The 26,166-nt window shown below is 48.4% G+C and overlaps 1 protein-coding gene across 4 annotated transcripts in view; it reads left to right on the forward strand.

The window, feature by feature from the left end:
• Window positions 1-2,650: 2,650 nt before the first annotated feature.
• The window catches only part of PAX3 (paired box 3), a 79,443-nt gene continuing 55,927 nt past the window's right edge, over window positions 2,651-26,166 (forward strand). Inside the window, exons 1-5 of one of the 4 annotated variants that reach the window (XM_068406094.1) lie at window positions 2,651-2,735; window positions 3,708-3,943; window positions 5,362-5,491; window positions 6,147-6,281; window positions 10,971-10,973. In XM_068406094.1, coding sequence (XP_068262195.1) covers window positions 2,651-2,735; window positions 3,708-3,943; window positions 5,362-5,491; window positions 6,147-6,281; window positions 10,971-10,973 — 589 coding nt within the window. The remainder of the gene's footprint in view (window positions 2,736-3,707; window positions 3,944-5,361; window positions 5,492-6,146; window positions 6,282-10,970; window positions 10,974-26,166) is intronic. The other 3 variants (XM_068406095.1, XM_068406092.1, XM_068406093.1) reach the window with 3 other exon arrangements.

Below are 26,166 nucleotides of genomic sequence, written 5' to 3' on the forward strand. Positions count from 1 at the left end.
GGTGGGTTTCACACCGCTTTCCCCTCCCGCCCCCACGAGCGCGGCCCAGGAGCCTGTCCCGGGGAGCGGGGCGCCAGATTTGGGGCTCCGGCTGGGGGGGGGACGCTGGGGAGGCGGGGTCCCCTGCGAGCCCCACGGGCGGGGAGCGGAGCAGGGAACCGGGAGATGCTGCGGGAACCGCGGCAGCAGAGCGGAGCCGCCGGCCCGGGGGCGAGGGGCTCCGCTCCCCCTCCTGCGCGGAAGAGGGGTCGAGGCAGTCCTCGTTCGCGGCCCCTCCTCACGGGGCCGTGGGTTACGGCCCGAGGCTCGCCACGGCACCCCCCGCCGCGGGTGTGAAGGGTTTCTCTCCCACGCTGGGGCCGCGGCGGGACCGGCGGGGGCGGGGGGGCAGGGGGATGCTGTTCGCGCCGTGTGCGCGCCCCTGCTCCCCGCCGCGGGTTTCCCCAGCATGAACTAAATCTTAAATAGCTCCGTCCTTTTTCAAAATAACACTTCCCCCGTCGAGTAAAGTATGCGTGGCAAACAGCGCGGTACCTTCGGGACGTTTCCGCGGGCGGTGTGAGCCGACAGAGCTGCGGCTGGCCGAGCCCGCCGGGGCGGCCGTCCCCCGCGCTCCCCGGCCCGGCTCTGCCCGGGGTTTCACGGGGCTGGGGCTCACGGAGCTCGCTAGCCGTTTTCTCAAAGCTTCCGTCAGCGGGGTGCGTTGTAAAACACAAACGCTGTGTAAAATATACACGGGCTTTTACTGTCGTGCGAACTTTTCTTGCCAACCTGTTTCTCGGGTGCGTGGAAAGGTTTCCTGGGCAGAGCCGGCGGCTGCCGCGCACTCAGCGTTTTGGGTTTATTTGTGTGCATTTAAAAAGTGATGGAAACCGCTCGGTTCGGTGGCCGGGGCGCGGGGGCTGGGGAGAGCAGGACCAGGGGCCAGAGCCGCCCGGGCTGCGGGCACACGCCGCGGCCGGTGCCGCAGGGGGAGCGGGTAGGCCGGCTCCGTCTGCGGGCTCCTCCGCCCTCGGCACCACGGTGCGGGGCCCGCCGGCAAGCTCCGCGTTTTCCCGAGCCCCACTGCCTGCGCCGGGCCGTGCCACCGCCGCCTTTGCCTCGGCGGGCGGATTCGTTTATTATTCCGGCTCCAGATTTCTGCCTAAATAACGTGAATCCCCGCCCTCCCGGGGCTGGTACCGGCCCCCGAACGATCGCCCGGCCCGTAAAGGAGAAGCGGACTGAGAGCCCGGAAAACATTGTTTCCCTCATTTCAAAGGGGGAAACCTGAACGATTCTCATCCTTTTGATTGATTAAGGTCTTGAATAACTTGAAGCTCGGGAGTGACAGTTACTGAATAGACTATTGCAAATAAAGAGCACTGTGGAAAGCTGGGCTGGCACTTCAGAGTGTAAAGGAGGCGAGTTTGCTGGCACTTACTAAGTTATAAATAAAAGGCCATGCACAATAGTACCTTCTTTAAGGACAGACAGTCTTTACAACACTCCTGGCGTCATATCCTGCTGTGGTCACTTCAGCTCCTAGGCAGACTTTACCTCTTTTATTTTTTCCAGTAGTTTAGTTTGAATACTACAATAAATTCCTGTGAACAAACGCTTGTTAGTAAGACTTTAACACGCACCGCCTCGCACCCCCACACACTCACGCACACGCGTGTAATGCAGGAACACTCTCGTCCCATCGACTTTTCAAAGCAGAAATCCCCACGGAGATCTCACTGGCGGCTCTCGCTTTCAAAACCGTTAGCACCGTTTGGTCCAGAGATGTTTCTTCTGGACGGGGAGAGATTTCGGTGCAAAATAAATAAATAGAAGGAAGGAAGAAGCTTTTTTTTTTTTTTGGTAAAAGAAATTGCAAGGGAGGTTGTTCCTCCCCTACCCCCCGCCACTCGCGCTCGAGGGAGCAGAGCCAGGAGACAAAGCACTTCATGGGCAGCGAGGCAGGGGCTGCCGCTTCGTGCCTGGCGGGGCAGGGCTGCGGAGCGCCGGAGGGACACGGGTCCCCACGGGTGCGAGGTCCGCACCGCCTCCGGCTGATGCTCCCATCCGCGGAGCGGGGCGGCCGTCGGGGCACCGAGCAGTTCCCCGCCGCCGGCCGCTCTGTGCCCGCGCGGACAGCGCAGAGCCGTGCCGTGCCATACTGTGCCACACCGTGCCGTGCCGTGCCAAACCGTGCCACACCGTGCCGTGCCGGGCCCGCCGCGCCGGCCGGGGCGATGCGGAGAGCCGCCTCGCTCGCCCAATCAGCGGGGGCGGCGCGGCCGGGCCGGGCGGCGGTGGCCAATCGCGGCGGCGGCGCCGCGGAGCTGCGCCGGGGACGGAGCCGATAAATGCTCCCGGTCCCGCGGCTGCCGCTCCCCGCCGCACCGGGGACAGCGCCGCAGCCCCCTCCTCCAGCCCCTCTTCCCCCCCGCGCCCAGCCTCGCCGCCCGGCGGGACTCTGGCCCCGGCCTCTGCCCTCCCGGTGCGGGGCAGCGCGGGTCACTGACAAAGGGGCAGCGGCGGAGCTGCCTCCTCCCCGCCCCCCGGCGGCATCCCCCACCCCCTCCCGGGACCGCTCCTGATTCGGTGGGACCCGCTGACAGCGCGGATCTCCCCTAGATCGGCCCTCACCTGGATATAACCCTGCCGGGCCGCCGCCGCCGCGATGACAACTCTGGCCGGAGCTGTCCCCAGGATGATGCGACCCGGGGCCGGGCAGAACTACCCCCGCAGCGGGTTCCCGCTGGAAGGTAAGGCCGCGCCCGGGCCGCTCCCTCTCGGAAAAGTGAGAATTGCTCCGTGCCGGAAGGCCGGGACGAAGCAGCCCCCCCGGCCCCCCGAGAGCCGGCGCACGGAGGGATCCCCGGACAACACGGCTCACACCCCCGCGCTGCCAGAGCCGCCGTCCCGCGGCGGGGATGGAGCGGGGCCCTGTCCCGGGACGGGCATGGCTGTGGCCGGCTCGGCTGCGGGCCGGCGGCTCTGGCCTCGCACTCCGGGAGCGGTCTCTCCCCTCCGGCCGGCGGGAGCGGGGGGAAGCGACCGGGAGGTCGGCGGCGCAGCGGGCCCGGAATCCGCGCTTTAGCAGAGTGAAGGGCGGTGATGTGGGGAACCCAAAGTTAGAAAAAAGTGGGGGGAAAAAAAGTTAGAAAAAAAATTAAAATCAGATACAAGCGAGGCAAACGAAATCGAAAGAGACTTTAGAAAGGAGGGCTCGTCCCGGGCGGGCCGGGCCGCTGCAAGTGGCGGTTCTTCCCCCAGGCAGCGGCGGTGCGAGAGCCCCGCAGCGCCGGGGAGCCCCGCAGGCCCCTGCCCCGGGAGAGGGCGGGGGTCTGCGGCGGCGCCCAACGCTGCACCCGGGGACGCTGAGCCGCGGGCCGGCCCCGTCGCCGCCCGGGGGGACCGCGGGCTTCCCGCACCGGTTCCCCCCTTCTCCGCTGGGATCGGGCAAGCCCCGAAACCGGGCTCCGGTGCAACAGGTGGAGCCTCCCCGCTGCCTTCCCCTGCCTGCCGGGGCAGCAGCGCGGGGCTCCGAGGGGGCCGGCGGGCCCCGGCAGCGCTGCGGGGCCGCTGGGCGGGCGAGGGTGGGTGGCGGCGAGTGGCTTTACAGAAAAGCAACGACAAAAAAACAGTAACAACAACAACAACAAAAGACCCAGCAGGATCCGAAGGAGACGTTAACGCCATTTCCCCCTCCTGCCTCCCCTCCCCTCCTTTTCTAGTCTCTACCCCTCTAGGCCAGGGCAGAGTCAATCAGCTCGGAGGAGTGTTTATCAATGGCAGGCCTTTACCCAACCATATCCGACACAAGATAGTGGAGATGGCCCACCATGGCATAAGGCCCTGTGTCATCTCTCGCCAGCTGCGAGTGTCCCACGGCTGCGTCTCCAAAATTCTCTGCAGGTACCAGGAGACGGGCTCCATCCGGCCGGGGGCCATCGGCGGCAGCAAGCCCAAGGTGAGCCCCTCCGTGCCCACCCGGAGCCGGGCGAACCCCGGCCGCGGCGGCGGGGAGCGAGGCCCAACCGCGACTCAGCCCAGGGTGGTCGGCCCCGGGGTGGGCAGGCGGGGAGGCATCACCCCGGGAGGGCCGGGGAGACTGTGCGGGGGCCGCGGGTGGGCGCAGACATGTACCGGTCACGGCACTGCCTGCCACGTCCCCGCCTGTTGCTCTGAAACTTTCCGCGGCTTTTAAAAAACATTGCTGGAGTTTGTGGCAATTATTTTTTTCAATTAAGAAAATGTTATTTTAAAAAATAACTTCTCAAACGAAACTAGGGAGAAAGGGGCCGTTTTGTGCGCGCTTGGCTGCCCGAAGCCCCGAGCGCCGCACGCTCAGCCCCGCGGGAGCCGCGGGTGGGCTCGGCGCTGCCGGGACGGACCGGGGAAGCGATCGGTCAGATGTCGGGGCTTGCACAGCGCGGAGGGATCGGGCCCTCGCGTTGTTCGTTGCAAAGCGCAAAAAAAATTACTTGTATTTCTGTCTGTCTGTTTGCCTACTGCTCCTTCTTCTGCTCTGTTTTCCTGTCCGCTCCAAAGCTGCGTATATTTATAGCTACCCCGCTAAAAACTTTGCACTCACAGTAATGCAGACAAATATGGATCCTTGTCTCAAGATTAGCCGCCTCCTCCTCCTATAGCTTTTCATTCCCACAAAAGTGAAGTAAAGGCTTGAGTTTCTGTTGAAAGTTGCTGCTAGATTTTTTTTCCTCTTTGTTGCTTCTCAAGTAGCAATGCCTGAACCGTCTCTTTCGGTGTAAGGACTAGAGATATTTTTTTATAAGGATGTTACACGAATGAAAGGCTGTTCCCAGCCGGGAGACCTTTGTTTTGTTTGAATTCGGCTTTATTTTGGAATCTCGAGGCCATCGAATAAGGCTCTTGGTACTCGGACCTCTCCGCGTTTTTATTACGCGACTTTTTGTTTGACGCTGCGAACTTTGTTCAGGCGAAACTTCACTGACTTGGAGCTTTGCTTACACGGAGTCCTCCTCTAACCCCGACCCAGAATTTCCCTGGGATTTTCTCCCGGCCGCCGGTGCTGCCTGACTCGGGGTTTTCCTTGCCGAGGGCTCGCTCCCACCCTCCCCTGTAACCCAGGAGGGTTTCCTGGGAAGTTTCGTTTTACCCGGGGGGTGCTTATGTTATGCGGGCCCGTTGTTACCTATTGTGCCCCCTCTGATTTTACCCTGCCCGTCGTCGGGGTGTTTTGTAACGGGGTTTCTAAGCGGGGCCGGTGTCGGCTCTGGCCGGCGGCCGTGCGGGTCGGCGCGGCGGCGGCGGGGAGGCTCCGGGGGTCCCGGCGGCGGCAGCCCGAGCTCCCGCGGCCGCGCCCGGCCCTGCAGACTGTGCCCGCTCGCCTTGTCTTTACTGAAGCAGGTGACGACGCCGGACGTCGAGAAGAAAATCGAGGAATACAAGCGGGAAAACGCGGGCATGTTCAGCTGGGAGATCCGGGACAAGCTGCTCAAGGACGGCGTGTGTGACCGCAACACGGTGCCGTCAGGTACGGGGCATTGGGGCGCTCGGACACGTCCCGGAGGGCCGGGGCCGGTACGGGGAGGGCAGCGCGGTACTCGGGGCCAGCTCCGTACCCGGCGGGAGCAGAGGCCCGGGCCGGGCTGGTGCCCGTGAGGCGGTGGGCGTTAGCACGGTGGTACCGGCGGACGCGTCCCGGGAGGATTCCTGCGCTCGGCCGGGGTGTTTTCAATTAAATCGCAACTGCACCCCCCCTCCCCTCCTCCTCCCACCGTCCCCGCCGGGCTGCTGCCGCAGGAGGGCTCGGGGCTTGCCGGAGCTCCGGAGCTGGGAAGCAGGAGACGGGGAGCAGCTCCCTGTGCCCGTGGGATGTTTGCGGGGGGCACACGGAGCCGGGGCGGTATTTGTGCGGGTGTCTGTGGGCTTTTCTCATCACCCACTGCCTGGGCTCGGGAAAAAAACTACGGGGCCGCTGTGCCGGCGCTGGAGTGCGGTGCGGGACGGTGTCCGGGAAAACCCCCACGGCGAGGGGAGCGGGCAGCCGCCCCCCGCGAGAGCCCCGACTGGCAGGGGCCGGGGGGGACGCGGGCAGCGGCACTGATGAAGGGCTCGGCTACCCGGCCCGGCCGCCGCGGGGGGCTGCTGGGGACAAGCCTGGTCACAGCTCTGCGCTCCCCCCGAAGTGAGCTCCATCAGCCGCATCCTGCGGAGCAAGTTTGGGAAAGGCGAGGAAGAGGAGGCCGAGCTGGAAAGGAAGGAGGTGGAGGAAGGCGACAAGAAGGCCAAGCACAGCATTGACGGCATCCTCAGCGAAAGAGGTAAAGTCCCGTTTCCCCCTGCTGTCTGTGGAGCTGTGGGACCGGCCCGTGCCAGCTCAGGGTGCTGGTGGGTATCACTCCCCTTCTCCCTGCGGTCATCCTGGGGCCAGTGCAGCGGGAGGTGTAGGGTGAGGAGCTGGCCCCGATGGGGCAGCTGCCGCACCCCATCCCGTCCCCTTCCCCCACTGGTATGACCCTGCAGTGTGCGGGAATGGCGCGGGAGTGAGGGCAAAGATGAAAGTCACCACTGGTTTGGCTTTCAACAGCAGGGATTGGGACTAGGGAGCAGGGAGGGCTGGAGCCAGCAGCAGAGACCCCGGCACAGCCATGCAGGGGCTGCTTTCCGAACAAACGGTCACAGCCGCTCAGAAGGGGCGGCTGGAGCCAAAAGCTGTGGAGCCCTAGCCCTCTGCAGTCGTGGGCAGGACAGGGAGCCTTGCGTTTCGTTACTTCTCCTCTTTGAACTGCTGGGAAAAGCTTGTGTTGGTGGCTGGTCAGGGGCTGCAAGGAGGTTGCAACCTGAACAAGAGGGAGGTGAAGGGCTGCTCCGGGGGGCAGCCGCTGCCCCTGCTGCGGTTGTGCCCAGGTCCCTGTCTGGGCCGGAGCGGAGGGGCAGGCGAGGGCCCGGCTGAGCGGCCTGTGCGTGGAAGTGGCTGCCCAGCACATGCACAGGCACTGGTGAAGGCGAGACAAAAGTACCAAATGAGCTGGTCAAACATTTGTACAACTTTTCCAGCTTTTACAAAGAAGGCCTTCTGTACACAATCTACACTTGGAGATGAACTTGGAAAACAAAGAGGGGGGAGTCCATTGAAACTCACACTTTGGCTTTGCACAGACAAAGCTTCAGCTAGCAGCAGCTTGATGTGAACAAAAGAAGGCAACCTTTTTATAATTCAAGGAGAAAAGAAGAGAAAACAGCCCCACAAAAGGCTGAGAAAAGACATTATGGGCTTGCAATGAGGGATGAATTATTCAATGAGCCCCTAATAGCTGATGCTCCACGCAGTTTTATGGACTCTCCACCGTGGAAAAAGTAGCTGTTTTTACCTAGAAAAAGTTTCTAGTGTTTCTAGACATTTAGAGATGCTGAGTGCCGTTTGAGAAGGACAACTGAAACACGTTCTTTAAAAGCAGGATATCTCCTTGTTGTATAGGAACAAACGCTAAACACTCACAAAACTTTAACTGTTACTAAAGCTTTCAGGGAAGCCTCATCTTCTGTGTGTCTGTGTTTGCGTGGAATCATGTAATACAAACACACAGAAGATGCAAATGAAGTAATAGATTAAGGCGAGAAGGCACAGTTTGATCGCCCATTCCAGCTGCCCCTGTGTGATGGGTCACAGAGTTTCCCGCAGAACCTCCAGCAACAGAGAATTGTTCTGAGAGGGATGAGCACCAAGGGAAAAATAGCTAAACTCAGTGCCCTCGTTGTTTTAAAATATCTAGCTTTTCTGCCTTCCTGAATTTCTCAACAGAGATTAAAAACAGAAGATAGGAAGCCTTGATAATATTCCTGCTTTATGGAACAAAAAGTAATTAATAGAGACAGCAAGAGAAAAAACATTATTATCAATATAACCCACCCCTCTCCTTCTCTTGGAAATACTCTTCCTGTTCTTTGACTCTCTGCTCTTTAAAGTGGGGCTCCTGATCTACCCTAAATCAGTGGCTGGGTGTGTGGATGCTGCAGGAAAGTAGCAGGACACTTGCAGGAAAATCACTGGGGCTGGTGGTGCCTCGCTGCAAAGGGGGGCTCACTCGTGCCCCCCCAGAACGGTTGTACGAGGAGGCTGCGTTCTGCCCTCCGACGTACCCTCTCCTTCACTTTCTGTGGACGTGAGTGTCCTTCGAGTTCAGTCAGTGGCAAACTTCCCTGTGACTAAGTGGGGTAGTGCAGCCCTATCCTGTCCTCGCACACACAGGATTTTGCCGGATGAACGTGGCTGGGCAGCTCTGTGCAAACGGCAGCTTGATAATCCTGTCTGCTCTGTGACAGTGCCTGGGACAGTTTGGCGGTTGGAGGGAGAGCAGCTCTTCCCCGCAGCAAAGCCTGCTCCCCCTCCCTGGTGAGCAAGCTGTTGCTTAATCTGATCCCTGGAGTGGCCGGGATGCTGCAGTGCGAGAGAGCTGCTGCTCAAGAAAAGATTTGTTACCATACACATGCCTTGTGTATAGTGCGATACTACAGGGACAACACACCAGAGAGCTCACTTCAAGAAAAAACAGCCATAAAATAAGTCCACCACTACTTTCCGTACCCAGCCAACAAAAAGTTCTGCTTCAACTCCCGTTGCCAGCAGAGGAGCTTCCATTTCATCCCGTCTATAAAAATCATCAGGTCAGATCCTGCTCTCTCACTGAAATAACTGGCAGCGCTCCTGGGGGTTTTGATGCTGCAGGATCGTGTTTGCCATCTCCCACCGGCCTGCGCGCGAGGCCTGCTGTGGCAGAGGGTGCCCGCTGACACGGCCTCTTGGATGCCCTCTCCGACGCTTGGGTTGCTTGTGGTATGTCCGAAGGTGATCCCGGCGGTGCGCAGCAAGCCCTTCGTGCGGTAGCTCACCGCTGAGTGCTCTATGAGAGCGCTCTGCGCTACTGAGTGGGGAAAGTGCAGTATTTTGGAGTCTTTTGTAGTTGGAGTAATTTTTATAGCTCTGGTCTCAGAGGCTCAAGGTATCCCGGTAGCAGGAGCGTGGATGCAGGGGGATGCAAGGGAAGGCTCTTGGGTAAGTCAGAAAGCAAGTCCTGGGGCTGAGCGTGGAGTGGGGAATCACTGTCCTGCTCGGGAGCACGCATCTAGTGCTGGACATTTGCTGATTTGCCTGAAATCCCCTCCTCACCGTGGGCGTTTGTGTGGCTCCGGGAGAGGCATTTTTTTCCGAGGGAAAGGATAACAATTGTTGTAATTTTAATGGCAGCTAATTCAACATTTGGGATTTGGGGAGTACTTACAGCAGAGTGGGATTAGGGAAAAGAGAAACATGATATTTTTGAAAAATGTGCAATAGAAACAGTACATCATGTGGCTTGGGATTTCTCCCGTCACATAAATAAGTGTAGGTAAACTTTCATATGCCTGCTATAATTCTGTTTCAGCCTCTGTTCACGGACACTTAAATCTCTCGCTGGTGTTTACAGAAGCCACATGTGCAGCCAGCTCTGCTGTATTACGGCATTTCTGCCAGTGTCACCCTCTACCCTGATTTGGATATATATTTAAAGAAAACCTTGATTGTCACAGTGTGTATCGGGAAGCTTATAATTCTATAATAGCATGTCTGTATTGCTGCATGTGTGATATATTTTTCTTAAAGGCATAAGCCATAAATAAAGCACATGAAAGAGAAACTTTTGTGCCTTTATATGGCACATCAGGGCGTATTTTTAGCACAACTGCTGCAGAAGAGGGAGTCGCTTGTACCTTCAGCGGGCGTTCTGGGCAGCACGGTTTGCTGACTAATCTGATAACTCCCCCCTTCATAAGATAGCTGTTGTTTTCTGGCAGAAACCGGTGGCTTTCGGCGCTCAAGCGATGGGGCGTAGAGCTGGTGGTCGGGCCCGCTGCGAGCGGGCGGTGCTGGCTGGGGCTGGGGCTGGGGCCGGGACCCCCCTGCCCAGCCTCAAAGGGGGCCTCTGTTCCCGGCCGGTGGAATTGGCCCCCGGGCCCTGTCCCAGCGGATCCTCCCCCAGTCATGCGCACCCGTCCAAAAAGGGCCCTACTCATCCCAAGCCTCTACCCTTGGCTGTACTGAGAGCAATTCAGGCTGCAGCAGACTAAATTGCCTCCTTTATTTCCTTCTTACTTTCATCTTGGACCAAACCCTTCCCCCCCTCTCCCTCCCTTGCCTCTTTTCTTTTTTGCTGTGTGCCTGAGGCTCACATTAATACAATTTCGGCACCACCCCTATTTTTGTGTGTGTATGGGGGGAGTTTGAAGGGGAAAAAAAAAAAGGACCTTAGCACAAAAGCCCTGCTCAGCAGCTAGAAAGTTCAAGCTGCTGCTGCTTCTCTGGCTGTGTGATGCTTTTCCTGTTTGTGAGTTTTGGGAAACATTTTTGCTTTGTACTGTAATGGAATTAAGAGGACAGATGCTGACTGTAAATGGGACACGCGACTACCAGCCCCTAGCTTAAATATTTAGATGCAATGTTACAATTACTGACTTGATGCACAGGCTTTGAAGTGGTGGCACATGATCTAAAGGGTAGCTCGGGCTAGATGGGCTTGCAGATGTTTTGATTAGGGTTGGTCAGTATCATGCAGCCAGTTATTTTTAGTTTGTTAAACTAATAAAGGCAGTTTCTTTAACATGCAGGCACCAGATATCAATTTGAGTAATCCCATTCATTTCTGCATCGTAGACTGTCGGGTTAGCGGCTGGAGCATGGGATGAGGCAGATGCTGAGTTAGATTTTGGTTGTGGTTTACTGATGAAGGGCTTGTCGCGATTTTGCTCCAGCGTCCTGTCCCAGGGCACAGTGGTGCGGGGACTTACTTGCCGTGTGAAATACTGTTGTGCCTTACGGCTGAGAAGCACAATGTGTTCCCTCGCTCCGTGTTCCTGGTACAGGTTCACTTATTGAATGAAATATGATGACTGTGGCTGCAGGCAATTATCTTCTTGAGTCTGGAATTTCGTACAGTACTTTACATATTTGGTCACTAGCAGGTCTCAGAAATCAGCTCGTGTATCAGAATTTCGTTTCTGAGGCTCTCAGAGCTGACAAGAAAATAGTGCTTAATTAAGAAAAACTCCCCAATGACTCCAGGATTTGGCTCAAGGCAGATAGTGCTAACAGTATTTTCTGTCTGTCTTTTTCCTTTCTTTTCTCATATCTCCATAGTGTGTGAGAGTCCAGCCCTGGACAGAACAGCCAGGTGCTGCACAAGTGCAAATCGATGTAGGTGATGCCACACAGACCCAATACAGCTTTGTTTCTTCTGCCTGACCCATTGTCACTGTGGGACTCTGGGCCAGGCTCCCGCTTCCAAATCATTATTCTGAGCTAATAATAATAACTGATGACCTCAACGATGAATAATGACCTCACCGTCAAGCGAGAATGCAATGTTCCAGCATGCTGAGCATTTTCAGAAAGGTGCTAAATGTTTGTGTTTTGAGTGACTCCAGAGCGGAGTTTGCTGCTCCAGAGATGCCGGGAGCAGCCCATGCCCTCCTGACTCGAGGGTGAGCTGGGGGACTTGGAGGAGAGTGCTGGTTGTCAGACTGACTGCAGCTAATTGCCTTACGTAAGCACTGGTAATACTTCCAGCTGTGGGAAGAAAGGGTGTTACTCAGCCTAGCAGCGGCTTTCTGAAGTAATGTATAGGTACATCATATCCCTTTCTTGAAATCATGATTTCATTAATGAGTTTGCATGTTTTGCCATCTTAGGGACACTTTCTTCAACTTAAGAAGTGCTTATTCAAACAGAACCGCTGAGGGCATCCTTTCCTTTTTTTTCTCATTGCATATATCTAGGACAAAGGCAAATGATATTTTAGCAAGTATCAGGATTGCTTCAAACACAGCAGTTGATTTACTTGAATTTGTACCCAAGTTCGCATCTTTTTTCATTGCTCTAAAAATCTTAATAATCTGTTAGACTTACACAGTATCATTCTAGAAAGGGTGAGGCAAGAAACGTGGTCAGTCGACTTTGGTGGGGCTAGGACTTACTCCGAAAATGTGATTTTTATCTTTGGCTTTCTGGATTCTCCTATGACTGCAAAATCCTTGACGTCAGTAGGAATTTACCATGGTAAAGACCAGGCTCTTCTTGAAATCAGCTCTGTAATGTGCTGAGCAACTGCAGCTCTGTGGGGAAATGCGCAGGTTTAGGATGGGACATGGGTTTACTGGATCGGGTATCAGACCTCCAGTTCTGCAAAGGCGATCATATGCGGGTAACGGCGAGGAGTCCCACTCAAAGGGCCTGTTCATGTGTGTAAAGTTACTCATGTGGGTTGGGGCAGGCAGGAATGGGGCCCAAATTTGTTCTATTCTGTTAATAGAAACTACCCACTAAACAAGAGCGTGACTCTAATCCCGAGTGAAAGTCTCTGCCAAAACTCTCATCAAGGGCAAGGATCTCTATATGTGTTTACACAGGGGTAGCAACGGTATCAGCAGACAGACAGAGACTTTAGTTAGATAAAAACAAAACTAGAAATTAATGCTGAAAGTAAAAGTTGATGCTGATGAAATCCTTAAAACAGATTATTTTCTGGGTCTGATTTTGAATAGTAATTCTCTGTTGTATCAGTCAAAGGCAACACTTTTTTCTAACACTTACTTAGGAAAGGTTTAGTTTGGTATTAGGTTTACTTATTGATCAGGGTTGGAACAGGGTTTAGAAGAGAGAAGCCAATAAAGTTGATAGTGATAAATTATCACGAATCCCCAGGGCTGTGTAATAAAAGTGCATTGGGAAATGAAGCAGAACTACAAAGTGCTCTCTGGTTAATTTAAGAAGAAATTGAGTGAAACGCAAAGCAATAAATCAGAGCAAGCCAGTCAATGTGAATTTCTCCATGTAAATGTCACTTTAAATCCTACGTAACAAACACATGTGGCTAGAGAAAGAACAAAATATATAAATAAAAATGCAGGATACTTCCAAGCGTCCCCCAAAGGCTGAGCTCTCTGGCTAATAAAAATGATGCACAGTAACATAATTCACTGCAAGACCTTGTTTAGCGTAGTGTGAGCTCGGCATTTTACTTTCCTTGCCCTGGAGTACTCCTGCCCCATGCTGTTAAACTAATTCAGTTTAAATCACTCTGCCTAGAAAAAAAAGTGAAGCGTAATGAAATTAAAACTCACTGAGGACACATTAGAGTTAAAGTGTGTCATGCGCCGAGATTATTTAGTTAGTGGAGTTCGATGTAATTGTCGACAGGTCATTTATTCATCCTAGTAAATAAAGATTCACGAACTATTAAGAATGTGCATATATAACTAGTGAGACAGTAAAAGGCAATTAAGCAGTCAGTTTAATGTCTTATCTTGCTGGTTGCCCTACAGTTGTTTTACAACTAGGAATTAAAATTTGAAAAGGAAGTTTTCAGTGTCCCTGGCCAAATATTGATTAAGTAGTTGTTTGCTGATGCCATTGTGGCACATAAAAAGGCTAGTAGTTCTGCCCCTTGTTGTTCATCTTCCATTGTCACTGATTCTTAACCTCGGAGATCAAAGGAGGATCATTTCAGTTTATCTGTCTTGGAAAATCCTTCTTTGCTCCTAAACCCGTATGGATTAATGGCCAAATTGTCTTTAATGAGATGTGAAATTTGAATGGAATCCCTATTTTGCATGGTCTGTTGGATGTATGCACTGTACGCTCTTACAGTTTTGTGGAGGATTTTTGTTTAGCATTATTGCATTTATTTTTATTTTGTTTGAATTGTTTTATTTATAATGCACTGTAATTTTACTATTACAACAGGTAAATTATGTGGTATTCCACTGAATTTTGAAGAAACTAATTTTATTGCATGCAGTCGTTTTGGTGAGTGGAGTCTAAAGAAAAAAAAAGTTGTTTTTTATACCAAATAACATAGGAGACAAATGGTCCAGGACTGCCCCTAAAAGAAAGGGAGTTTGAGAAGCCAGTCAGTTCTTCAGAATGGGCTCTCAGTATAAAGGGGACACAAACGAGCTTGCAGCACTTCTTGGTGCATTTTCTTCAGTTTTGATTTTATAGACCTCGCTTGCATCGGTGAGGGTAGTTGTACTGTCCCTCCTCAAAAAAGGGGGGGAACGTCAGATTGGCCAGGCTGTGCTGAAAAGCAGGCAAGAGTCCTCAAGAATAATCGGTTCCTTGTTGCATTACAGAAAGCTATACTTATTTCAGAGATAGTAAAATATATTCTACCACATCCTCAACAGAAGAGGCTGTGCAGTCTGGATGTGTTATGTTGGCTTGTAGTTATGCTATGGAGTTTCAGCTGAATTGTAGGGTATGTGAGCATTAGATCCAGGTCCCGCTGCTTCCACTGGCATCTCTGGACACAGAAATTTGGCTTCACAAATGGTAGTAAGAAGTCTGGTGAAGCCGGAGAGCCTCTCCTGGTGTTGGTTGATTTACGTGGGTGAGTCTCCTCTGCTGTAGTGACAAACAGCAGAATAAAGGGCTAAACCAGATTTTTTTTAATCATCATTTTCTCATTCCCTTTCTTAAATACACCCTGTTTTCATTTTGTCTGGTTATCTCTGAATAAAATATCAGTCTGTCCATACTTTACATGTACCCAGCTACTTTAGGAGACATTTTGCCCCAGAGTAACAGCTACAATTCTTTGAAAGCATTTTAGGTACAAATTTCCTTACCGTCCATGAACTCAAATTGTTCGTTTCCGTGGAGAGCTGCGGTGAGGACAGTGCTATACATTCTACCTTTTGATCTTTTTTTTAATGGATATTTGCCTGGATGTAGACTTTCTGCCAAACGTGACCACTGTTTATATCGTGCACAAGTCCATATATGGACCTGTCTTAAGGATTTTTGTATTTATGATATGCCTCATGTTGGATGTCTGATCCAAAAATGACTATGTAGTAATTTCTTTATCAGATATAGTGTCACATAGATCACTGAGGAATAAACTGTCTGCAAGCTGACATTTCTGCAAGCAGACAGCTTATTCAGCCCCTGTCAGATCTTATTCACCTTATTTAAATGAGTAGGACTGTTCATGCCAATATAATCAAGATCTGTTCCATACACCAGCCCAGAAATCAGTAACAACTACAGTTCTTCTGGCAAAATTACTCTACTCTTCTTTGTTAAAAATGTAACCAATATCTAATCCATATACCTCCTGCGAGGCAGTAGCACCAATATACTCAGTGTAACCAAATCAGACTTAAAACTACTTTCCATCTCTACATCTTTAACTGGCTCAGAGAAAGGTGGAGAGGAATATAGACAGCTTTTATAGAAACCAGGCTAACGGGGCAGGGGGGAACGCTTCCACAGAAAATCACTTATTACTGAAGATGGTGTGGCAGGACTTCCTTTTCATTTCGACCTAAGGGCTGGTTGTTTGATCTGCTGTGAAGTGCTGAAGGGTTGGAGCGTGAGCTGTGGGGTTATCAGTGTCCGAGTGATGACTCTGACACCTACCCAGCCCCTCCAGTTAGGCTGAGTGGCGAGAAAAAACCTGCACAGAAGTAGCTGGAAGTCAGGTTTCCACTGGTTTCACGAAGAGCAAAATAAGTTGTTTTCATAAAGGAGAGAAATGCGAAAATGGGAGGTGAAATACACTATTTACCCATTTTCACAACAAAATCCTGTGCAGTATGTTTTGCCAAAATTAAAAAAAAAAAAACCACCTCAGGAATACTATTTACCATGTATAAATCAAGATTAACTTCACTGCAGCTGGTGGACTGACGCTGGTGTGTGAGCAAATGCTGAATTTGATCATCAGTATTGACATGTAAGAAGGGATAATTTCAAATATCTACCATCCTGCAGGTTGAACTCACCCAAGTGCTACCCCTGCCAATAGTTTCACCCAAGCCAGAAAAGTTATCTGACTAAGGACTGTTCACACAAGAAGTGATGTTTCAAGCGAGCGGTCATCCAACCTTTATGGTGCAGTATTTTGGAGGGAGGGAGGTCTGCAAAATTTTCTGTACATTTTTCTTTAACTTTTTAATACATGCGGTGCAGAGAAAGGCACAGCATGCTCTAACCTCTCTTGCTGCCTATAGTATGTGTATGGTCTATAGCTTAACTAGGTTCTTTGCCACCATCTGTGGAACTGGAGAATAATAGAAGGAAACATTTAGGAATCTATTTAGAAGATCATACAATAGATGTTGCAGTTAGGAAAAAGCCCTGTGGCTTCATCCCTGGTTTAGCACAGTTGATTGGACCTGCTCCCTTTTAAATCAATGGGATCAAGCAAAAATGCTCAAATATTTGGTAGCTATACAGAAAACCACACAAATGCCTGTTGCTTTAGCACCCACAATTTGTTTTCTAACAAATACAGTGTTACCTTTTGAAAACCCCTTAAAACTAACTGCTTGTCCACCTCTTCTGAACAGCATTGAGACTGGCATAAGCTGCGTGTCGTGTGTGCCATGGCAGGTGACTCGGGCCAGCCTGCGCTGAGCTCGTGCCCAGCGGGGACTCGAGCAGTGCAAACGATTGCAGGCTCTGGGGATGCTCACTTCTCCTGGCGAACATGCAACATGGCTGCATACAGCAGACATTTTGTTTATCTTTTTCTTATTTCCTTCTCCTTCTGTTTAAAAAGTTTCTTGAGACCAAATTGCACCGTCATTTACGTCTGAACAATCCCCTGCTCTCATCAAGGGCTATGCAGGTTACTTAGGGTTGAATTTGGCCCTGATATGAAAATTTAATTACATTTCAGATTTGAGGGAACTCATACTCTTTCTCAGGCTTAGCAAGACTTTATAGCACTAAACATCTATTTTCGCTGATAAATGAGAGATCTGACATGGCAAGTAAGCGTAGTTAAAATAAAATGTTACAAGCAGAGCAAATTAAAAGGAGATGTTTTAGAGAACTGCACTTAAAAATTTTCTAACGCATGATTTAGCGAAAAACGGCAAACAAAACCCCTGGCCCTCAGCTGCGGGAAGCTCTGTAACAAATCTGCTCCATCAGTCCCTCCCGGCAGGACGGGAGGCGAAGCACTGCTTGCTCAGTTTGATTTCTGGCTCCTCCCTGGCTGAAGGGTATCACAAGGGGAGGCGCGCTCTGTCTTCCTAAACTGCATTCCCCCCCCTGCAACCTCCGATCCTAATCAACACAGCAGATGAAATTTTGGGAAAGAAATATGGAGCTCTAATTGGAACCATTGTCAAACCCTACACTATGACAGGCATAACGAGGATTTTTCTCCAAACTCTTAGAGGACACTTGGCTGAGGAAGAACTTAAAAACAAGATGGGATTCAAAGTTACTGTACTTCTGCGTTGGCAGTTGAAAAGATGGAGTGATGATTGATGACATAAATATGTCTCTTAATCTGATATCAGGAACAGACTTGTCAGCCCTGGAAGAGCAAATCAGAAACAAAAATTTAGTGTGAGTATTAAAAGAATCCTAAATACCTCTAATATCTGAATCCAGATAATGGTAGTTGTAAATAAAAAATAAAACACCCCAGAAAAGTTCTATAAGGGGAAAAAAAAGATCCTTCAGGTGATCAAAGAGTAGAGTAGGGGCTCATCTGTTTCCTATCTTGGGCATTATCACACAGAAAAGTTACTCTTTTAAATGAATAGGCCACCTGGCACTTATTTTTTGGCCACTGGCTAGCACAGGGAGGGCATGCAGAAGGATGGGTTTCCCAGGACAGCAATGGGGGAACTCCTTTGGATGCACTTTGTTTTCTTGCTATTACTCTTTCCGTTTTAGCCTCAGGGGTTTTGAGGAGGGGTGTGCCCTTGGGGTGCCTTGGACCAGTTTTTCAGGGCCAGATCCTTTGGTTAAAGGACCCATTGTGCTTCTCTGAGTGTGAGTTCGAAGCAGTGAGGAGAGCCCTACAGGGATGTGGGGCTGGGAGCAGTACCTCTGAGTGCAGGGGTGGCTCCCAGCCCAGGCAGGAGCTGGTGCTACCCTGTTTCCAACCTGTGGAGTTCCTTGCTCTGCCTTTGCCCTTCTCTTCTGAGAGACTTGTAAGTGCTTTTCATTTTTCTTAATGTGAAGTTTAAAGCTTCCACAGGACTGTTGTGTTCTCTAGGTGGAGATGTTGTGGTCGCAGTTGTGCTTTGTAGGTGGCATTTTGCACTTGGTGACGTTCAGCTCTTTGAGCAGATGCCTTTGGTCCCAGTGATTTGGGCTAAATGGCTTCCCCACTTGCACAGCTGCTGCTGGTTTGCTGCTGAAGTTCCCACAGCTGTGGGAAAGTGGCTGCTAAAGGCATCTTTCCATGGGCATCTTTGGGGTGGGACAGGGGAGCTTTTTTTAATACCCTTTTTGAGTATGAAAGAGTGATCTTGGTGACTAATATGTGTATAAGTAAGTGATACCCCTAAATACAAACAAGAAAAAAAGTGGTCATAGCAAAATTAGTGCTAGAAGAGCTGGGTTTGGTTTGGAAGAGAACCGGTTTGAGCTGGTGTAATTTGCTCTGTGTTTCTCAGAGTGACTTTCTGCGTTGCCTGTGTCAGGAGCCAGCTGAGATGGGACTGCTCATGCCTTCTCTGTGGTTACTAGTCTCTGCTTGGTGCTGATGCCTCAGAGCAGGAAGAAGCTGTTCTTTCTTTCTTTCTCTCCTTTATTTTTATTTTTTTCCCTCCTGTTGCTGTGCATCCCGGCAGTGTGTGCAGTGGAGAAGGGGCTGGAGAGTAGGAGATCTGTCTGTGTCAGCTGCTCCTGTTTGGCTAAGTCTTGTCTTTGTATCTTTGTGTGTTTTTTTGTGGTGTTTTTTTTTTTTTTTTGTTTTGTTAGAAATGAGACCAATGATATTCTCCTCCCTCAATGGTATTCCCAAATGTCTGGGATCCAGAAATCAAAAGTGCTACATAGGTTCAGCTGCCATAGGTCATCAGTTGAAACTGCAAATCCAGATGAAATGATGTTTCAGAACGAATGCCTGGTGGCTAGAAAGGATTGTAACTTCCATTGTCTTTGGAAGAGCAGTGGGGCTTCCAGCCTTTGGGGGTGCTGAGCTGGAGAACACTGAGTTGTTTGTAGAGGGACCAGTGAGTGCTCTCTGGTCTAGTGGCCCGTGGCATGGAGCACTTCTTAACTGAGCAGGGCAATGCTGCAACCCCTGGCTCAGGGCAGCAGGTGAGTGTGTTTTGATGAAATGGATTGACACTCAGCATTTATTTCTAATATTTTTATTACTATTGTTTACAGCAAAAGCAGATCAGTGACTGATATGGTCTGGGATTAAGTTCCTGAATTCAGCGGTGTTGCCTCAATTTACATTGAGGCTCTGAGTCACAATGTGTTTACTGGAGTACAGCAATTAAAGATACATACTTTTTGCTGGCTTTGCTGGGTTTCCCATGAATAGTCTGCAATTTTCTCAAATATGTGGTGTGGAAAATCTATTCAATAATATATGCAAATAATCTTTGGTTCTAAGCAAATGTTCGATGCTTGAAATTTATGTGGTTGTGACTGAGCACGCAGGTCTCGCACTGTTTTCTCTTCTAAAACTGGGTGTTGCCATTGCATTCACTAAGAACGGATCATAACTTCTGGATAGCTGCTTAAAACATTTTATTTCTTTTGAAATTGGATTTTTTTTACTAATGTTCTTGTTAAAATAGAAATATGAACTGAGCGGAAAAAGGAGACAAACATCATGCTGTAAACATTCTTTTGTTGTATATTGCTAGTATTTATAGTTTAAAACTGTAGCTTTCAAAATCTATGCAACAGAATGCATTTCTCAGTGGTGGGGTTTTGTGTTGCACAGAATGATTAGAGATGAACTATTTTGGTTTGGTTTTAAACTTTTTAAAGTTAAATCTGTACTTTCTTTTATAAACATTTTTCCTGACAGAGAGAAATAGTCTAGTGACTTGGACATAAAGCCATGAGCCAAAACACTGAGGAGCCAGTTCCAGTTGATAGACTGGCTTGAACTTGTCAACAGGTCTTAGAAAAGTCTTTAGATGTGCAACTGCAGTACAACTTGCAGTAAGGTGAGATTTGATTTCCAGAATTGCTGATACAAATAGTTTTTACTGGTTTCTAGACCTTCAAGGAAAATGGCATTGTTACAGTCAGTTTTTTAAACAGTAAAATTGTGGGTTTTGTTTTGTGTTTGTTTTTCTTTAACGCCACTGATTCCTCTAATTAATAGTGTCAAGTATGTGAGATTTCTCATAAACCTCAAAAAAGCCTCTTGAATTTAATGGAAAGACTTGCATTGTCTTTAATGAAATTTGGTCAGACCCTAAACTAACAGGGTTTTTTTTTCCTGCCCCTCCCCTTTCCTGGAGGGGAAAAAAGTTTTGGGTTTTTTTTTTTGAGGAAACAGGGGAATTCTAGCATTCCTGGGCATGAGAGGAGAATACTGATTAGAATCAGGCAGAGAGCAAGCAGGTGCTGAGCATGTTCATTGCTTAACCCCCTGCCCTGCTCCTGCATCCCTGCCCTGACCCAGCGCACAGACCCTGCAAATAGCAGCAAGTTGCCAGATGTTGGAGATGTTTTCAGGGAGAGCAATTATTCTCCAGGTCTTGTCTAAAACCAGGGAGCTCCTACAATGGTTGTATTTCATGTTTAAAGCCGGTCTGCATAAGCCACTGGAGACTGTGCTGGGGAAAAATACTGTGTTTCTGAAGATGAGGACTGGCTGTTCTGTTGCAAAGTGCTGTGTGGCTGTGGTATCCGTTTGCAAAAAGTTACACAAAAAACTAACAAGCAGAGTAGATTGCCTGGGGGGAAAAGCTGTCTATTTTTTTTTTTTTTGAGAAAAAAGATTTTATGGCTTAGAAACAGTACACCCTAAAGAGAGGTGTGTTTAAAAGTTAGACTTGAAAGCTTTTGTCTGGAGAATAATACGCTTGGAGTGAAGAGCGGCACAATGGCTGTCTTTTCTTCTAGTTACATATGGGCAAGCATCAGTCAGCCAAGGAAGAACTTCAAAGGCCAAAGTAAAAACTTGCTCGGCTCTTTCTTTCCTGACAGGTTTTTCTTGAGGTAAGATGGGGAGAGCTGTTCATGCTGGGAACTGGCGCTCTCCTCCTGTAGCAGAGGCAGCAATAGATCTCATGCAAACCAACGTACACAGCCTGAACTCTGTCTTCGGCTGATGTGCCTTTTTGGAAGCTACTCCCATGTCATGAGTCTTTTATTGCTTATTCGTAAAGAGGTCTCAGAAATTCCACTTCTGCCTTGCTGGGAAGGCACCATGCCAGATGGAAGGGGAAGCTGTTTTCTAAACATGTTCCTAGGAAAGATCTACTTCTCTGCCTGGAGAAAATACTCATTATTCGTACACTGTAAATTGCCTTTAAGGTGGGGAAGATAGCCCCGATGTGGTTTAATGTAAGTAGTCCAACGATATAACTGTGGCGCATTAAATTAGTCTCTGAACTTCATGTCTGTCATGTAAATAACATCCAGAGAAAGGTCTGCAACGTGACCTTACATCATCATTTTGTTTTGTGAATTTTGAAAGCCTTTTTTTTTACCTGGAAATTTATTTAGATGATGTTAAATGCAGCAGTCATTTACCTAGGTTAAAAATGGATTTAAGCAGCAATTTAGTGTTACCTGCAAGGCTGTGATCTGGAGGCATGCAAAAAAAATGTACTGCTACTTTAGTGAACTGTGCATGTCACATCAGTCTTTGTTCAAGGCATGGGCACAACAGAGAAACCAGAGGATGTCTAAGGGAGAAAGCAGCTCTCCTGTGTTCCCAAGACCGCAAAGCAGAGCAGTCCATGCCACAAGCCTGAACCACACTGACTCTCCTGCTGATGCATGCAAGGCTGTTCACTTTCTGGGGAGTGGGGTAGGGGAAGACAGTCACCTTTTGGAACAAAAGAAATATTGCAGCATCTTAGCTCTAATACTCAAGAAATGCTTATACAGGCAAGAGAGCACCCCCTCTGCCAGCCCACGTCCGGGGCGGTACGTGAGCATCAGTGAGCGTGGCTTGTGCCACCACGGAGCCAGTCATTGAGCAAAGCTGTGGGAGGAGAGGGCCAGGTCGCCTTTCTCCTGAAGCATGTAGCAATTTATCTGAGCATCAGAGAAGGCTTGGGCAGGCTGTTCTCACAGCATGTTTGGACTTCAGTGCTGCAAGGGGAGACCAGTGGTGGCTGTTTGCTTGCTCTGTGTTCCTATGCTGATTGTCTAGCTGTGCCAGGCTTACCGTTTGAGTCCCTTTCCATGACAGCCGTCGTACAGTTAGCTGTGCATTCGGCGGGGAAGAACAACCAGTAATTGTGAATGAACTGGCAATAATGTGTTTCAGTAACTCTGTTTCATATTGTGTTTGAGTTGATGGCTTCAAGAATGGAAAACAAGACTTTGGGATGTTGTGGAAGATCTCTGTTCACATGCTCGGTGTTTTGGCTCAAGCCTGTCGTACATGCTTGGGCATCCTTGGCTTTAGTCAGGCTGTTTGAAGGAAACTGCATTTCAGGGGTAGGATGAAAGCAAATGATTTGCCCACAACAGCAGCAGTTGCAGTGATATTTGCTAGGAGTGCATTACATGGTTTGTCTAGACAGAGTCTATAGGCTGCTTTGAAGCCGTCAGTGGTCAGAAGGTAACCGAGAAAAGCTGGCTTAGTGTTGATTGGCTTAAATTTGCCATACAAGGGTTCGCACACCTATTGAAGAAAACTTCTAAGAAAAATTTCTGTAAGTGGAAAAAAGACAGGTGCCCTCTGCATTGATGATTTCAGCTTCATTGCTGAGAGAGTTTCAGTTAGCAGAGCAAAGGGGTGTTTGTGTTCCTCAGGAAACACAGAACAAACATACATGCAATTGTGGAGAACAGTCATCTGAACAGATGCTATTTTATAATAAATTTCAAATGCGCAATACCGCAACCTATTCATGCTTTTTCTTTTGGCGTAATGCAATGCCATCTGACTCTGAAAATCGAGTCTGTGAACAATCAGTTACAATTAATTTTATCTTCCATTTTGGGAAAAGGGTGAAAGAATAAATAGGAGTTAGAGCTAAAAATGGGACAGCAGGCTTGAATTTGGTAGAGCGTTGTCAGTGGGGTTTTAGTTTTTCAAAAGTAAAGAGGAGCACTTTGGATTCTGGTTCTGTTGTGGGCTGACAGCCTTAGACCGTTAGTGGGAATTGGACAATAGTCCTTGTTTTGCATCAGCTGTATAGAGCTTAAAACATATTTGGGAAATGAGAGAATTTGGTTCCCACTTGCATGGAACATTTTTAGACTCTTGCAATTTGAATGTAACACTTTTGACCATGATTGTGTTTCTGTATTATCATCTCCAGAGTACTTATTTTTATAAAATAATAAATGAAAGATCCTTTGACTTCCCTAGTAGAAAAGTACTAGATAAATTCAGGGTATTATTTTTACCCTATTCCTTTTCCTAATTTGAACCACCACTGTCAATTTGCTAGAGATTGAGATAGGGGAAAGTTGAGGACCAGGAGGGATTCTTGTTTTGCTGCCACTTTTCATCAGATGTTGATCACTTGTGTAGTAAGTGCCACAAGCACTTGCAGAATTGAGTCTTTACAGGTATCAGAATAGAACAAAAACCTGAAAATTTGTCTTGACAAGTTTCTGTTACACAAGTATTCAGGATGTATTTGGGCATTTATCTGTCTGTCCTTGACTGCACAGGGAAGAGAGCTATGTAAAGAGCTTGGCATCGGGTTCAGTACACTCAGATTAGTCACCATCTCCTTTTTCTTGTATGTTTCTGTAGTTACTTTGTATCACTGATTTGAATTTTAGTAAGAGAATGACTTTTAATCTCCTTTTATGTGTTTTGATAGGTTACAAAGAGGAAAATGGCATAATTTGAGATACTGCCTTAATTTAATTACTCTTGTGAAACAAGAAATAATGGACTGAAGCATTACAAATTTGTAGTTCCATGTAGATGTTCCAATAAACTGGCAGGAATTAGTGCCATAATACAGAATATGTTTTAAGACCAGATTCTGGTCCTGGCATCAAATTCTGGCGTCAAATCAGAGTGGTTCCTTTGCCAAAGTCACTTGATTTCCAGCAGTGTAACAGAGATCTGAATCTGGCTTTATGGATAATTTTGTACCATTTGAACAACTGAGGACTTTTGCCTGAGCAAAGGCATGTAGGATGTACTGCCAGGTATAGGACGATCTGCGTTGTAAGGCTTAGTTATTTTTCTAGTTTTCACTTGGGGATATTAGTTGATGTTTATAGAGGATCTTTATTTAATTATATGAAACAAGTTATGGAATGAATAATGCTACATTTTTGGGTAAATCTGAAAGATTTCTGGTCACTTTTAATCCAGCTTCTGTAATAAGGTGGTAAAGCACACTTTAGTCTGATGTATTTATCTGATATTAGTCCTCTGTGTGTATTGTTAAGAAATCTTACCGATGTTACGGAACGATGCTCTGTAACTTCTGCTCGTTGGGTGTGTGTCATATTTCACATGCACAAGCCGTACAGATGAACACAGCAGTTATAGTAAGCTGTGGAGTTGTTGGGGCAGAGCTGAGTCTGACCAGGCACGTTGCTTGTGTAGCCAGAAGAACATCATGTACTTGTTACAATAGATGCGTTGGCAACAATTTAAGCAAAGCTGTACCTGCTTTTATTAGTAAAAGGATGCAAACGGAGAATTTTATGCATATGTTAAGAAAAGTGTCTTTTACTGCTCAGAGGGCTTGCTATCAACACCCATTGAAGTCTCCAAATTAAAAAACAAACAAACAAGCAACCCACCCCAAAACCCAAGTTTCAAACAAAACCCGATCCTATGTTCTGTGTGATGGATAACTTAGTAAGCTAGGCTATATCCTCTTAAGACACTTTTCTGGCACCACTCCATGTGAGCACTGTTAAATACTTTGTCCTGTTGTCTTTCTAAATACTATTTCGAGGTTATGCTGATCAGGAGATCTCAGAACTGTTTTCAGCTGGGAAGATACAAGCAGATTAAACGTGAAACTCCATCAAATCATGGCAATTATGGCAACATTTTGTTCTGAAGAAAACAAAAGGAAGAATTCAGGCTACATAAAAGCATTCACTTCAACATTTTGCAGAACTAAATATTTTTATTTGTTAATTTAAAAATGTTGTTTCTAATTGTTAAACTTTTACCCTTAGAAAATGAAGATTAAAGGGCTGATAATTTTTTTATTGTTGCTTTTGAGACAAAGAGAATGTACTCAAAAAGAATTTTCCCCTACAGTTTTCTGCTATTGAGGCATATTCAGATTTCTGTTCTTAAACAGAAGGAAAACAAATGCTGAGATACCCAACTTCTCTGGAGGCCAGAATTTCTCACTCCAGAAAGTATCCTTTAGAGGGCTGAGTGTGAAGAAAATGCCAGAAACAATATTTTCACTTTTTTTTTTTTTCTGTCTCTGGTTTACACAAACCAGTTAGCCTGTGAGATGTGAAGAAGTTGGCAGCCTCTCGTAGGATGAAGTAAAGAAGCAATTTTTGTGGTTGTCCCCTGCAGTGTTTCTGTGCACAGCAGCACACAGCGACAGCAGGCACCGAAGCAGATAGGAAGGACTTGCCGTATTAGAGCTGACTTCACTGGCTGGATCAGTCCCGAAAAGTAAAACAAGTTACAGCAATAGGTAAAAGTACTTATTTTCATTAGAGCAACATATTTTCCCCACCTGTGAAGTGTTAGTAATGAGCGAATTTAGTCTGTCACTTAGCTTAAAAAGGCAAGTGATTTATGCAATATCTTTAAAGCTTTTTCAGTTTGTTTCACAGACTTTCTGTTAATCTGAAATCCTAGGAGTTGTTCAGGGAAATGGCAGGCAACATACCAGCAAAGCAGATAACTATAACTGAGCGATGGTTTGAAATAGACATGAATATTAATTATTTTGGAGCTGCTTGACGTATAAGCTGAGTTTGATCAGGGGCTGCTTCTTTCTTTCTTTCCTTTTAGTTTTCCTTCATTTTTTCATTCTTTTGTGCACTTGACACACAGCTTCTCTAAAGTGGCTTTGCAGAAACTGTTGGCATGGTCCCTGCACAGTCTTTCCATGGAGTAAACTGCTTCCCCAATGTATAGCTCAAGTTTTTAATGAAAAATTTTGTCTATGCTGTTTCAAACAAATGAAGAAATAGCTGTTGGCATAGAGGTACGGGTGGAAAGATGGTATTTGCTGGCAGTGCTGAGCACCTCTGTTGCTGTTGGATGTTGGGGATAAAGAGATTTGTGGGGAGAAGAACGGTGT

Source organism: Nyctibius grandis, chromosome 8 (assembly GCF_013368605.1).
Source record: "Nyctibius grandis isolate bNycGra1 chromosome 8, bNycGra1.pri, whole genome shotgun sequence".
Lineage (NCBI taxonomy): Eukaryota > Metazoa > Chordata > Aves > Nyctibiiformes > Nyctibiidae > Nyctibius > Nyctibius grandis.